The 13796-nt window shown below is 38.8% G+C and overlaps 3 protein-coding genes across 3 annotated transcripts; 2 read left to right on the forward strand and 1 right to left on the reverse strand.

Annotated features, from left to right (window-relative positions):
• Positions 1-128: 128 nt before the first annotated feature.
• Positions 129-3551, reverse strand: rps28 (ribosomal protein S28). The gene is made up of 4 exons (XM_004542390.3): positions 3430-3551; positions 3076-3123; positions 946-1068; positions 129-248 (listed from the first exon to the last, which is right to left on the reverse strand). Exons 1-3 carry the CDS (start codon positions 3466-3468, stop codon positions 946-948), a joined length of 210 nt encoding a protein of 69 aa, XP_004542447.1. The 5' UTR covers positions 3469-3551; the 3' UTR covers positions 129-248.
• Positions 3552-4384: 833 nt separating this feature from the next.
• Positions 4385-11106, forward strand: si:rp71-39b20.4 (potassium voltage-gated channel subfamily V member 2). Its single transcript, XM_004542389.3, has 4 exons — positions 4385-5171; positions 5270-5903; positions 6463-6588; positions 7930-11106. Exons 1-4 carry the CDS (start codon positions 4645-4647, stop codon positions 8245-8247), a joined length of 1605 nt encoding a protein of 534 aa, XP_004542446.1. The 5' UTR covers positions 4385-4644; the 3' UTR covers positions 8248-11106.
• A 908-nt stretch (positions 11107-12014) lies between these two features.
• On the forward strand, positions 12015-13570 carry insl3 (insulin-like 3 (Leydig cell)). Its single transcript, XM_004542388.3, has 2 exons — positions 12015-12899; positions 13069-13570. Exons 1-2 carry the CDS (start codon positions 12707-12709, stop codon positions 13263-13265), a joined length of 390 nt encoding a protein of 129 aa, XP_004542445.2. The 5' UTR covers positions 12015-12706; the 3' UTR covers positions 13266-13570.
• Positions 13571-13796: the final 226 nt, after the last annotated feature.

Raw genomic sequence — 13796 nt, forward strand, 5'->3', positions numbered from 1 at the left:
CTCACCTACTATTAATGCATCAATAATGAGCTATTACTTGTCTCATGCAAGTTTATCATGGCAGGCTAATGTTCCAGTTTATTGAATTAAAAAAATCACTTAGTATAAAAGAAAGAAGACTTCAAGGATAATTTTCAACTCAAATTTATTTCAAAACATCTGAACAAGTGGCGGGTAGTCCACTGAAAAAGACTGCATCCTGCTGTAGTTGATGCTCCACAGTGTTGGATTGGCAGCTTCAGCGGGCACTGTGAAGACAGAGCAAGTGAGAAAGGTTTAAGCCTGTGTTTAAGTCTTATACATTCCCAAATTTGGAACACTGATACGCTCTGAATTGAGCAGCATTAGACATGAGCAGCCTATCGGGAGGACTGAAGGAAGAATTCAAACATCAACCCCTGACCACCATGGGACATATTCCCTACACACTGAAAACAGGCAACCTTTGTGCAGCTCTGTTACACTTTAACTAGATAAGAGCTTCTGACCAGTGGCCAAGATGCAATTATGATCTAATACCGCAGATATTTGAATTGAGAACTTAGAACATTAGGTTGAGTTTAAGACTCATTATGGACATTTCAAAGCCAAAAACAGATCGAACCGCAATATGATTTACTGCAAGCCATTTTTAATGTTTTTTCTAACCTTATAAGGTTATATAAGGAATATAAATATTCCCATAGTGCATGTTAGTACTATGGGAATATTTTTTACTTCTTGTTAACTATAATACAACGGCAAACATTGTCATCACCTCCCCCGCAGTGTTTTATTATCAAACTGTTCTTGGTTCACCAAGTTTTTAATAACAGTAACGTTCAGCATCATCAAAGTATCTAAGGTCAAATGCATATTATCCATCAGCACTCTCACTGTGGGCTTCACCAATGCTGACAGTTTAATGACTCAAAACACTGATCACCTGAGGTTATATCGTCTCACCTATCGCAGCCTCCTGGCTTCTCTTTCAGACTCCAGGAGTGTCAGCACATCTCCCTCTCTGACTGGGCCCTTCACGTTCCTGATAATTGAGCGGTTGCTGTCGTCCATGAACTCGACACGGACCTGGTGGGAAACGGGAGTGCCCAAAACTTAAACATTAAAATGACTCTACAGCAGACACATTTTTCTGTTTAAATTAATGATGTACCACTTAAAGAGGGTTTTGTTCAAATGTTTACAGACAGCCTATATGGATTTTTCCTCATTTTGTTTTTGTTATGCATTCCTTTCTGTGGCAAAGGAGCAAAGCAGTTGTAATTCAAAATATATATTTATTTGGAAATTTTTCAGCTGTTTAAATTATCCACTTAACATGGAAAATAAACCAATGGTCATGATAATCAATTTCAACAAGGAGTAACTGTGGGGTGATATAGCACAATATCTAAAAAATTATTCGGATGGCATTTTTTTCAAACGTTATTTTTTATAATCTGCTTAATCTTTGGGACCCCGACTCTGTTCCCTGCTGTTTCACTGTCAGAAAACAGTATCTGAGGATCTCACTCTGCAATGCTGTAAAAGCGATCAAGTGAACACCCAACAATCAAGTGAACACACATTTTAGTAATAAAGTACTCAGTTAGTGGGCAGCACAGTGTTACAGCAGTTTGAAGAATGGAAGTATAAACACATGTATGTTAACTTAACTATAGACCCTTTTCCCATTAGTACCTACACAGATTGACTTGGTAACGCTCTCATCCCGACACTGACCAGCGAATCGGTGGCATGCAGTCTGGTGATGCAACATTTTAGGACCTACCTGCTCAGATCGCTTTGTAACCCCGTTAGCAGGTAGCATGTAGTATGACCTAATGGAAAACCCCGAAAACCACTGAAAGTCAATCTGAGTAAGTACTAAGAAAAAAGGGGCTTAAGTTGGGTGTAGCTATGAATGTAACATAAATTGTCATCATTAGCCCAAGTAACCAGTACACCAAACAGCACACTAAATGACAACTGAGTTAAATGGCCTGCATCTGTATAGCGCTTTACTTAGTCCCTAAGGACTTAGTCCCCCTAAGGCAGGGGTGTCAAACTCAAATACACAGTGGGCCAAAATTCAAAACTGGAACAAGGTCGCGGGCTAACATTAATATTTATTGAAGAAGAAAAAAAAATCTTCCTCCAGATTTAAGAATGAATCTCTTCTTATGGACTCAAACAAGTTTTGCTGAAAAACTGAATATGGAACAAGAAAAGCTTAATACTAAACAATATATATATTAGCTGTATAATACCAGTAGGCCAGCTCTAATAATAATTTGGTATGGCTTGGCCCGCGGGCCAGAGTTTGATACCTATGCCCTAAGGCAAGCTACATTGTAGCCACAATGTAGCTTGCCATTCACACACTGGTGATGGCAAGAAAAAAAAAAAAAAAAGCATTGATACATTTTAAAGATACATCTGGTTTCTCTATTAAACGTGGTTTCCAGTTAGGATCAATGGCTTGCTCGAGTATGTCATTAGTAGTTAAAATCCAGGTTAAAACTTTGTCCCTCCCAAAATAACCTGCCTCCTTTGTGGTAAAAGAAATCAGAGGAGTCATATTTTGTAGCTTAATCAGTTTTTCATCTTAAACTTCTGATAATAATTCAGCTTAGTTTCAGTTAGTTGGTAGAGCGAATCTGCCTAGTTTCAACGTTAGTGACTTTAGTTACAATACTATGGAGGATATTTATCAGGAGCAAAAAGTTAAGCTCAGATCAAGTTTTTGTTTTGTTTTTAAAGAAACAAACAAAACCCCTGACTTACAGCTAAATCAATGTCCAAACTTCAAACAGCTGTCTCAATACCTCATACTTAATGTGTAAACAAATTATCTAAGACAACACGAAACTTGCATTTTTCATCCTAGCCCTTTTTAAGAGGTACAAAATATCGTTTGTTATTTTTTCCTTTGTTTAGAAATCTAGTTTTTAATTTCACATGAATTTACAGCCCTAGATTGTGTATATCCTTGGCAATAACTCAAAGTAAGCTTACACATATAAAAAGTAAATATTAATCGCAGATACTGGTTTGTGCCGGATAAAATTTGAGGTGTTAGCCAAACTAGCATACCTGTGTACATTGTCCCTGGGAACCGGTTCTCCCGAGAACCTTGGTGACCTGAAAATGAAAACACGAGCAACATGAACATCAAATCTCTAAATTCAATATAATACATATATATAATTTTTTAACGAACACAGAGAATAAAGAAAAGTGAGCATAAGTACTGCGGCAGCTAGCAGAGACTGTAGCATTGACAGGCCTCCATGATAGAAGCACGAGAGCCGAAGAGACGTTTGCTAACTACGACACAAAAAGTGGATTTAGCCTAAAAATTTTGAGCCCATTTGAAACAATACTTATTGTTGTGGGCATTTAATCGCTTTGATACGATAATTTTCAGCGTTTTATAGATTTTCTTACTCTTGCAAGCTTGATGGGCTGCACGCGGCTGGCGTCCATGTTGTCAGGTTAGACCGGAAAGGAAGTCACGTGGTGCTCGGATGGCATATATGGCAACTGTAATCTTTTAGTTTATTAAAATTTTAAATTTTAAATTATTTTTTAATCAAATTACAAGTAACAGAATCTAAACTTACGAGTAATAACAACAATAACGAACTTTAATAAAAAACTATTAGACATTCGTAGTTACCTTCTTTTCCGGTAGATTGGGAAATACCATTCGAAGCACCCATGGTGGAAACCTGGGCCAAACCATTATTCACAGAGTTTCCAAAACTATTTTAATGTGCAGAAACAGAGAAAGGAATTTGTCTCTGTGTAACTGTATCTCTTTCTTTGTGCGTACATACAGACAATTCAAATACTGAATTATTGGAGTGACTACAAATGCTTGTGATATCAGTCAAAAAACACAGCCTATTTATCCAAAGTCAGTATCAAAAAGGTTACTGATTCAGTACATTATTAAATAAATTCACTGTTATATAATCAATATTTTGTTTTTAGTTGGCTTGACTTAATATTGAAATGAATACTTTGTCAATTATACCAGTGAGTTATTGTAAAGAGAAACATATCAGTGATAAACAGTGATAAGGGTCTGTGCAGAATATACAGAAAACAAAGACAATTTTTATCAGTCATTATTAATTTTAATGTATTTTGACTTTAATTCTAAAATCAGGCTTGTTTAACTAGTTCAGCAATAGGTCAAAAAGGCCATAGCTGATAATTTGCGTAATCTACCTGAATATCCTGTGTAAAAGCTCTCTGTAGCCTTGTTAGCCATGCCATACTGTCGTGACACCACCCTCTCTGCTTTTCTTCCTCTCTCAGAAGTCAAAGCCTTAAATCACAACACTAATCCTTGTGAACAGTATTTTTAACTTGCGCTGGGACAGAAAGAACAGCAATAGGATTAGAGAATCAGTGAAGAGGCTGAAGCCCTAACTCATGCAGTTGATCTTCTTGCACAGTGACTCAAAAGTACCACAGCTCTTTCTTTGTCTTTATTTCAACCTGGAGGATTTTTTTTTCTTTTTTACCATGGTGATATTTTTGCTTGATATTGTAGATTTAAAGAAAAAACATATTATCATTTTTCTCCTGTGATTTGATTCAAACTTGGCATAAAACATTTTCCAGTGATTGGTCTTCTGAGCAGCTGTCGCAATGGAGAAGTGGAAAATTCTAAAAAAACGTCGCTCCAGTCTTTTTGCATCCGTAAAACGCGACTTGAGTTTCACGCAAAGCATCGAAGAAGAGGAGAGTGAATTCCCCTTTTCACAGGACAGCTCAATAAAACCGTGGACATCAATGGACAACCTTGACGCTCCTGGTGCCAGAAAAGAGGTGAAAAAAGATGAGAAGAAGGATGCACCAAACCCCTGGCAATCAAACATTGTCAACCTAAATGTGGGCGGAAAGGTGTTTCACATCCCTAAACACTTGGTCCTCCGATACCCAAAGACCAGGATCGGAGTCCTTGCTCTGTGCAATGATCCAGTTAAGCGTCTGACGCTCTGTGACGATTATAATTTTCAGAACAACGAGTTCTTCTTTGACAGGGACCCCATGTTTTTCCATTACATATTTCACTTTTACTGCAGTAATGTTCTGTGGGTGATGGATGGCTTGTGTCCTGTCAACTTTGAGGAAGAGATCTCATTCTGGGGGCTCAAACTGAAGGATACTCCAAGGTGTGCTGTAGATATTTGATATGCAGTGTATCTATTGTGGCTTTGTCTGTGGATATTTAAAATGTAGCTATGGTAAAGCATTTGTCTGTCTTTCTCAGGTGCTGCCGCATTCTGTTTGAGGAGAAATTGGACGACATCAGAGAACACCTGAAGGTTAACCAGGAGCTCATAGATGAGATTAAACCTCACCATGATGACGAGAGCTACAAGACCATGTTTCTTGGAAACTTTCGTAAAGCCCTTTGGGACTTGATGGAGAATCCTTACTCCTCACTGTCAGCCAAAGCCTTTGCAGTGTTTTCCAGTCTCTTTGTGCTTATCTCTATCGTTGCCATGACTCTGAATACAGTCAAAGAACTTAGGCAGTACAAACTTGCAGGCAAAACCTACATGGAGTGGGTGGAGGTTAGTTCTATCCTTTTCTTCACGTTGGAGTACTTTCTGCGACTACTCACCACATCAAACATCAAGCATTTTGTGAAGAGCGCCCTCAACTTTGTCGATTTGGTAGCCGTCATGCCCTACTTCCTCCAGATCATTTTTGAGACTTTTGTATTAGACGCTGAAGACATCAGTGCTCAGGTGGATTTGAAGGCCATGTCAAGAGTCAGCAAAGTCAGCAAGGTGCTCAAAGTGGTCAAGCTCATGCGCATCTTCCGTATCTTGAAGCTTGCCCGTCACTCCACCGGCATGAGGGCTTTCGGCTTCACCATCCGCCAGTGCTCTGAGCAGGTATGAAGGGAATAATCAATAAACACAAATGCTGGTAACATTTGAAGGCCTTTGAATAACATGGCAACCTGCAAGGCAAAGAGACATAAGAGGAACAGGAGGTAGTTTTATGTGAAAGTCACCACTAGGAGAAGTAGATAAGATAAGATAAGATAAGATAAGAAGAGAAGAAGGTTATGATAGTTTTACAATAGGATATCACAATCGATCTAAATTTGCATATTTTATTTCTTGAAGAGAGTGACACTAGATGATTAGCTTATGATAAAGAACAAAATCCACCTACCAGCAGCTCTAAACTTCACTAATGTAACATAATATCACATTTATTCATTTAATTAACAAAAGACAGAACGGTTTCATTGCATATGATGTGTTTAAAACCCATTAATTGAACAAAGCTTGCACAGCCGAGTGCAGAAATGTCAGGAAGGCTTTATAGTAACATCTCAAACTGTCATATTACTGGATGCAAGCCCCTAAAATAGTATCTGCTTTATGACATAGTTTCATATAAACAAGCGCTGTCATTGACGTGCTCTGTTCTGTCGTGCTGCAGGTGTGCTGTCTGTTTCTGTTCATCACCATGGGCATCTTCACCTTCTCTGCTCTGATGCATTCTGTGGAGGTGGATCAGCCCGGGACACCGTTCAGCAGCATACCAGATGCCTGGTGGTGGGCTGCGGTGAGTACGGGACAAGCTCTACGTCCAGTAAAGTTCTATGGCTCTAATATGTTTGGGATGCTTGTTACAAATGCAGTATAACTAAAACATCAGATTTGGGTTTTTTTTTGTGGCTTTTAGTGATTTCTATAAAAGTTTTAACACTCTGGGAATTATTTCTTCTTTTTAATGGCAGCTGTGATGATATTGTAAATTATTTTTGAAAATATTTTCAAGTCCAATTTTTAGGTCCAGCCACACTGATGATGTAACCCTACTTATAACACCACAGTTGCTCCACATCTTTTCATTATGAATGGGGCAATTAATGTTTTACAGCATTTAGAGCGTGTAGCCAGCTCTCACCGGCTGCCACTCAGCTTCTTCCGGATCAATTAACTCAGTTATGAAGCTTTGGTAAGCTCTTTCTCTTGACAGCGCTGAAGGGAAGCTCAGTTGGGGTGTGTCAGTATGATCAAGCAGTGCAGTGCATTTCGGGTGTCAGGGATTAGGTCTATCTGGATTTGTGCTGCCTGCTTAGTCAGACCAAGGCAGATTCACAGTACAGATCATGTTCCGTGCTATTTTTATGCCTTTAAAATGCAGTAAACACTGATTATATTCAAGAGCTCAAACACAGTCTTCTTTAGTGAATTAATGGTTGGCTAAATAATATTCTGAAATCGTCTCTCTTGCAGAAAAACCTACTAACTATAATAAATGTAGGATTTGCCTTTGTGTAATTCTTACCCCAAAGTATCTTCCATAATTGGTACTATATGTGAAACGAAGAGAAAGATGTGGAGTAACTCAAGGGTCACATAAACTTGATATAAATTATCTAGCCTATACAGATGTGGAGAGTGGCTACTGATGGCCGCCAAGCTGTCATATGGTTAAACAGTAACTTATGCAAATTTACTTTCAAGCTTCATATATAAATGATCAATATTTAGAGGTATGAATATCACACCATTTCTAGGAAGGTTCACATGGGTCACACTGTGTCACCAGCCTGGTACTCTGTGTGTCTTTCAGTATCATCTGAGGACATGGTTTTCATTTATCTGGTGGCAGCTGTGAATTTATATGTGTCTAATTCCCTCTAATGCTGCGTAATGCGTCTCATTTGTAGCCAGACAAAGTGATTGCATTCAAGAAATATAAAAAAAGCATTTTAATTACTCGATTCACAGAAAGTAATGGATACAAAGTGCATGAGGCCAGGTGAAAGGCAGGTACTGTGAGGATTAAACTGAAAACTTCTTCTGCTCTTCTCTTGATCCCTATTTAAATCTACACGAGAGAGCACTGGCTTTGAGTAATTTTATGGAAGCTGACGCTATTCCTTTTTTCCTATAGGTCAGCATCTCTACTGTGGGCTATGGAGATGTTGTCCCCATCTCCTACCTCGGCCGCTGTGTGGCATTCAGCTGTATCTCCTTTGGCATCATCCTTAACGGCATGCCCATCTCCATTCTGTTCAACAAGTTCTCTGACTACTATGCCAAACTGAAGGAGCAGGAATACAACTTTTCCAACACGGTGCGCACCTTCCAGCTCAAGAAACGTCTCAGGCGTAAGTTTGACAGCTGCTTCGAACCCCGGCCGGAGGACTCGGATGAGGAGATACACTATCGGCCCAGTGGCAGGCAATTTACCCCCGAGATTGAAGAATAAGAAAAGTTGCCTAGTTGTGACCTCAGTAACCCTAAATGGCCTTATCACCCTTGGGTATACAAAAGTAAAAGACTCCATCTGCCTCTAAGTCTCAGCCTATGTGATTGAATAAAAGCGATCTGATGGGGGAAAGCAGAAAGCTGAGACAAGCATTAAGCCTCAGCTTTGCAGTAGGTACTGTTTTCACACTATAGCGACAATTCCTCTGTCAAATGGACAAGATGCTCAGACTAGACAACTTGTTATGTGTTTCCACAAATAGCACACGTCTACAACTAATGCTCACTCAACAGAAATAGATGTTTGACACAAGGAGGTCAAACAGTGACATTATGAATGAAGCAAAACTTCCCTTATATCCTTTTGAAAAGACTACTGTCATTGAAAGTGCTATTAATGAACAGTTTTGAGTGACTACATAGTCTCTTACATTTTACTTTGATGCTCAGCAAAAAAGAAATTGTACCTTCAAGCTCTAACTAGTGCAACTTTTGGCCATTACCAGCATGTACCGCCACACATCATGGCGGCTTTAAGTCACCATTTACTTGACTGCAATAAAAACATTTTATTTATGTGTGCATCTCAGAACAACTATAACACCATCAATGGAAAGTTCTCACATTTGACACAATTTATGTTTCATCGAAGTGGCATACCTATCGAAAAAGCACTCCCTCTGTTTTTGTCCAGTCACTCAGTGTGGTCTTGAAGACACCCAAGTGGGGTGAGAGATATAGCAGCGGGTGTCAGTATACCGATCAGGAGCCTCAGTGTAATTTGGTTGTCAAGGATTAGTAGGATTTGTGCGTCTGTTTCCTACCTAGTCAGACAAGTGGAAAAGTCAATCAAGTACTGTGCTATTTTGGTGACAGAAGGAATCTGATCAGGTGTGCGCAGACAGGACGTATTTAAATACTTACAAGCTATATTTAATAGACGTACAATAGAGGCCTCCAGCGTAGTGATTTTTCACTCCTACTAACACATGGGCAGTGATGCCTATATCTGTCATCCAACAGCTCAGAATTTGTCGCGATCCCTGCGGCGAGAGAGAATTGAGCTTTCCGTTCTTGACCAGGAGATGTCAGGATCAATCATGGTCTAAGCCTTGTCGTCACACTGTGATGCTATGATTAGATCATAAACCCAAGTCTTGCCTTGGGCACCAGAAGACCAGCATTATAACATATTAAACAAACATACAAAAACTCTTCGCGGATACAGACACCACAGTTTTCTTGGCTCATCTGCTCGACACTGGTTTTAAATAAGAGGGACAGATAGAGGGGATTAGAGACAAGTTCTCTGGTCAGTCACGACAGATGCTGTGGGAGTTACACTCCATTTCCAACTGCAGGAATATTGTGTTGAGCCTCTGCTCATGAAAGACATCCTGAACATCCATTTTACAGCAGACTGTGACTTCATCCATTTGAATAATAATCAGAGACAATGACTCATTAGTGACTGATGTTTCCTTGTCATTAAGTTCTGTGCAAGTGCACTAATTAACGAGCGAACGATCAAATGTAGTGTCAGATGTGTCTAATTTACCCTCTGATCTGGGGTTAAAGTGGTCCGGAACGGTGGCACCTTCAGTTATTGAGTAATTATATCTGATAGGAAGTTTAATATAAAACACTGTCAAACAGTTCAGTTTTCATGCTCTGCAGTCTTTCTGGATGATTCTGATGCCACACACGGGTTCACCACATGATCCCGTCTGCACACGTCCTTTTTTCCGTCCCATCCCTGTCAATAAAGTTGTGTTTGTGGTACAGAAGAGGAGTGAGCATAAAAGGAATAACTTTTAATAAGTGGCAGGTAATTACAAATTCAACGTTTCAAAACAGCTCAACAGATTTAATGCACAAATTGTTCCTGTGCAATTTGGATCTCAACCTGTCTGCTAGCTAGAGGTATAGTGGCTGTATTTTTGATGAGTGATGGCAAAACATGTTAATGTGTATTAATTTTACTCTCAGAGCTGAAGAACAAAAGGAAGGTTTCTATGGCGACTGACATGATTTCATCTGGAAATTTAAAGATTGCATGTTATATCATTAATTTAAGATTTTTTTTAATCAGACACTGTTTCTGTGAATGATGTGTGGCTGAAGTTAGCAATTTCATGTTCTGAAATGTTTTTAAAAAATGAATTAAATGATAATAACCAAAGTTTATACTGGAAAGTAAGTGCAGGTTAAACAGGGTAGTTTGCAAGTGTTGTGGTTCAGTTTACAGTAAGGGAGAAACACGTGACTCAGTTAAGATAGAATTTTGCGACAGAGGTGGAAGTGTAGCTTTCAGGGGAGAAAGCTTATAAAACGTCATTTGTGTACAAAGTCAACAAATTTTTAGGCGATTTTTATCAGACTGGATGGTTACATTTTTATGATATTGCCTGAAAGAAACAACAGTTGGAGCAAGTTTCAATTTTGAAGATTAAGGTAAAAGAAGAAGGTCACATCACAATTACTTCATTACAATAAACGTATCTACGTATCCCCATTTAAAACTCAAAAACAAAAATGAGAAAGTCCATTTATTTGTCATTAAAAATTACTGTCTTTCAGCAGACCTCGCTTATGCAAAATTAGTTAATGTAAAAGAACCTTAAAGTCCGTATTTATTAGTGGACACCTGTCTTATCTTTCTGAGGAATGAAGCTATTACAGGATATAGGTACTGTTGGTTTTACTGTGCCGTCAGCATCAATTACACCTCAAGAGTATGGCTGTATCACATGACTCAGCCAGAAGGAGAGAAATCAGAAAATTTAGAAGGCTAACACATAGTAGTTGACAAGAAGAGGAAGCAATGGATGAACATCAAGAAGGAATCTGAGAAGCTTGAGAAATACCAAGGGCTGAGTTAGGAGTTAGAAAAAATGTGAGGGTGAAGGCAAAAGTGATCCTCATGTGTCTATCTATCTATCTATCTATCTATCTATCTATCTATCTATCTATCTATCTATCTATCTATCTATCTATCTATCTATCTATCTATCTATCTATCTCTATATATATCTATATAGATATATATATATATCTATATAGATATATATATCTATCTATCTATATATATCTATATATATCTATATATATCTATATCTATATATCTATACACACACACACACACACACACACACACACACACACACACACACACACACACACACACATATATATATATATATATATATATATACACATATATTTATATATGGCATATGATAGATCGGCAAAAGAGAAAACAATGAGTTATCATAGGTTGCAGTAAAGCTTTGATTCCACTTTGGTGCAGTAGGCAGTGCCATGATGAGGTAAACATACTCAGCTTATTTGACATCTGCAAACTGACTGACATCTGTGTGTTCTGGGCTAAATGGTTGAAAATGTTAACACACAGCATCAACCTCAGCAAGAAATAAAGGGCAAGAATCTGTGAAGGCAAAAAAAAAGAAGAAATAATCAAGGTGCTTTGCGCTGAGCACAACAGCTGAGAATAACAAACAGGCCACTGCCTACCAGTGATATCATCCTTAGAGGTTAAAATGCTAATCATAGCCAGAAGTGCATTTTAGATGTTAAAGTGTCACCTTTCATATTGTTCATCTGTGCTGGAGATATGAAGCAGTCACCTCTGGTATGATTAAGCAACTACAGTATAGCCACAGGGTGACCATGTGTGTGAACAGTTGCGTCATAATCCTTGACATCTCCTTTTTCCGGTCACACTCTCTTCCGATTAGATCCCATCCTTCATGATGTGTTAAGATAAGATGCTAAAGGGACTCATAGTCAAGGAAAATATTTTAACCACAAGTCAGCACCAAACCCAGATTAGATTCTGCACAATGCAATATAAACAAACAACAGGAAAGTTGACTAAAAGCAGAAAAGCTAATCAAATATAAGCACTGAGTCTTTGTTTAAATACACCGAAAGTGGACAGTGGCGGATGCCCATAAAAAACATGGTCAGAGGTTCAAATATAAAAGTCAGCGTATGTATATATGGATGCACTTCTTTCTATGTGTAAGTAACCACCAACCTTCAGACTGGGAAAGGACTTGCTCTTTCTCCCGAGCCAAAATAATACTCATAATGATAATAACACAATAATAATACTCATTAAAAAAAGAAAAGAAAAGAAAGAAAAGCAGCTTAACAACAGTAACTGCAGAAGTAGTGACTTGTTACTTCCACCCTGAAAAACAAGATCAGTGCCAGAGCAGATTTTTTATCTCACTGAGAGTTTCAGCCTTGAGATTCCACATCACTTTCATGCTGAGCTTTTGATCAGGACATGCTTTTCCCTCACCAAGGCTGAATGCAACTTTTGAACAACCTGTGGCCACTACATACACTCCCTATATAAACCCCCTCAAATTCCTCAGGTCACTCATTTTCTGCCTTTGCCAACCAACTGAGGAGCAGTAACACATCATACAATGCCGGCTGCTAGGTGTTTGGTGTCTCTCGTGGCGGTGCTAGTGGCTGCAGTGTGTGTGGCACATGCACAGGAGAGGATCAAGATATGTGGACGAGAGCTGATACGTCTGGCCGTCTCATCCTGCGGCAGCTCCCGGGCCAGGAGAAGCATCCTGGATTTAGGACTGGAAAAGAATCAATACGCTCCTCTCTGTAAGTACTTAAACAATCTTTTATTTGTGTTTTCATGACATATATGAAAGGTAAACAGGGAAAGACGTACTCTTGCTTCTTGACATCAAAAGTTTGCAAGATTTTTTGGGGATGAAGCTGCACGTTTACAGTGATCTCTCTAAATCCCAGATGTGTTGCCTCTGCACAGGGGAGCAGATCTCCTCCACAGAAGAGTACCTGACTTCAGGGACTGTACGCACGGCTTCGAGGGCAGATGGAGAAAAGGACGCCGTCTCCTTGGCTCCTCACCTTCTGTCATCACGGATCAGGCGAACCGCTGGAAAAATATCTGATATTTGCTGTGAGAAAGGATGTAGCATGAAGGAGCTGATACAGTTTTGCTAAATGAAGCCGGTGGCATATCAGAACGAGTTAAGTGATTATCTTCAGAGTTTTGCTGGGTTTTCTTTTAGTGATCCTGAATGTATTTGGTGATATTTATCTATGACATTTAACAGTATCAAAGATAAAACTGGAGTGCACACAGGATTTTGTTATTTGATTTATTGTTTTTATCAATGTAAATATAGTATATTAACTGAACCGATATTACTGGACAGTCAGTCCATAAGAAATCACAAAAGTCCCAGAATCAAACCCTTATTTTCTCAGACCTAACAAAGATGACAATAAATATTACTCCCAATGAAGTGAAGGTTTCAGTTACTGCTTGTGTCCTATACACTAATCTGCATCAACTGACCCAAATCTTAGACAATTATGATAAGTAAACAAATGCAAAGCATACAAAAAACTTCAGATGCCAGAGAACCATTTTAACACTTGAGCTGTTTTTCTGCTGTATATGCATACTGGTATATATTAAGATCCATGTAAGTTTTGTTGTGAGCGCAGTTTACTGGTGCCAAAGGAGCT

Source organism: Maylandia zebra, linkage group LG18 (assembly GCF_041146795.1).
Source record: "Maylandia zebra isolate NMK-2024a linkage group LG18, Mzebra_GT3a, whole genome shotgun sequence".
Classification (NCBI taxonomy): Eukaryota; Metazoa; Chordata; class Actinopteri; order Cichliformes; family Cichlidae; genus Maylandia; species Maylandia zebra.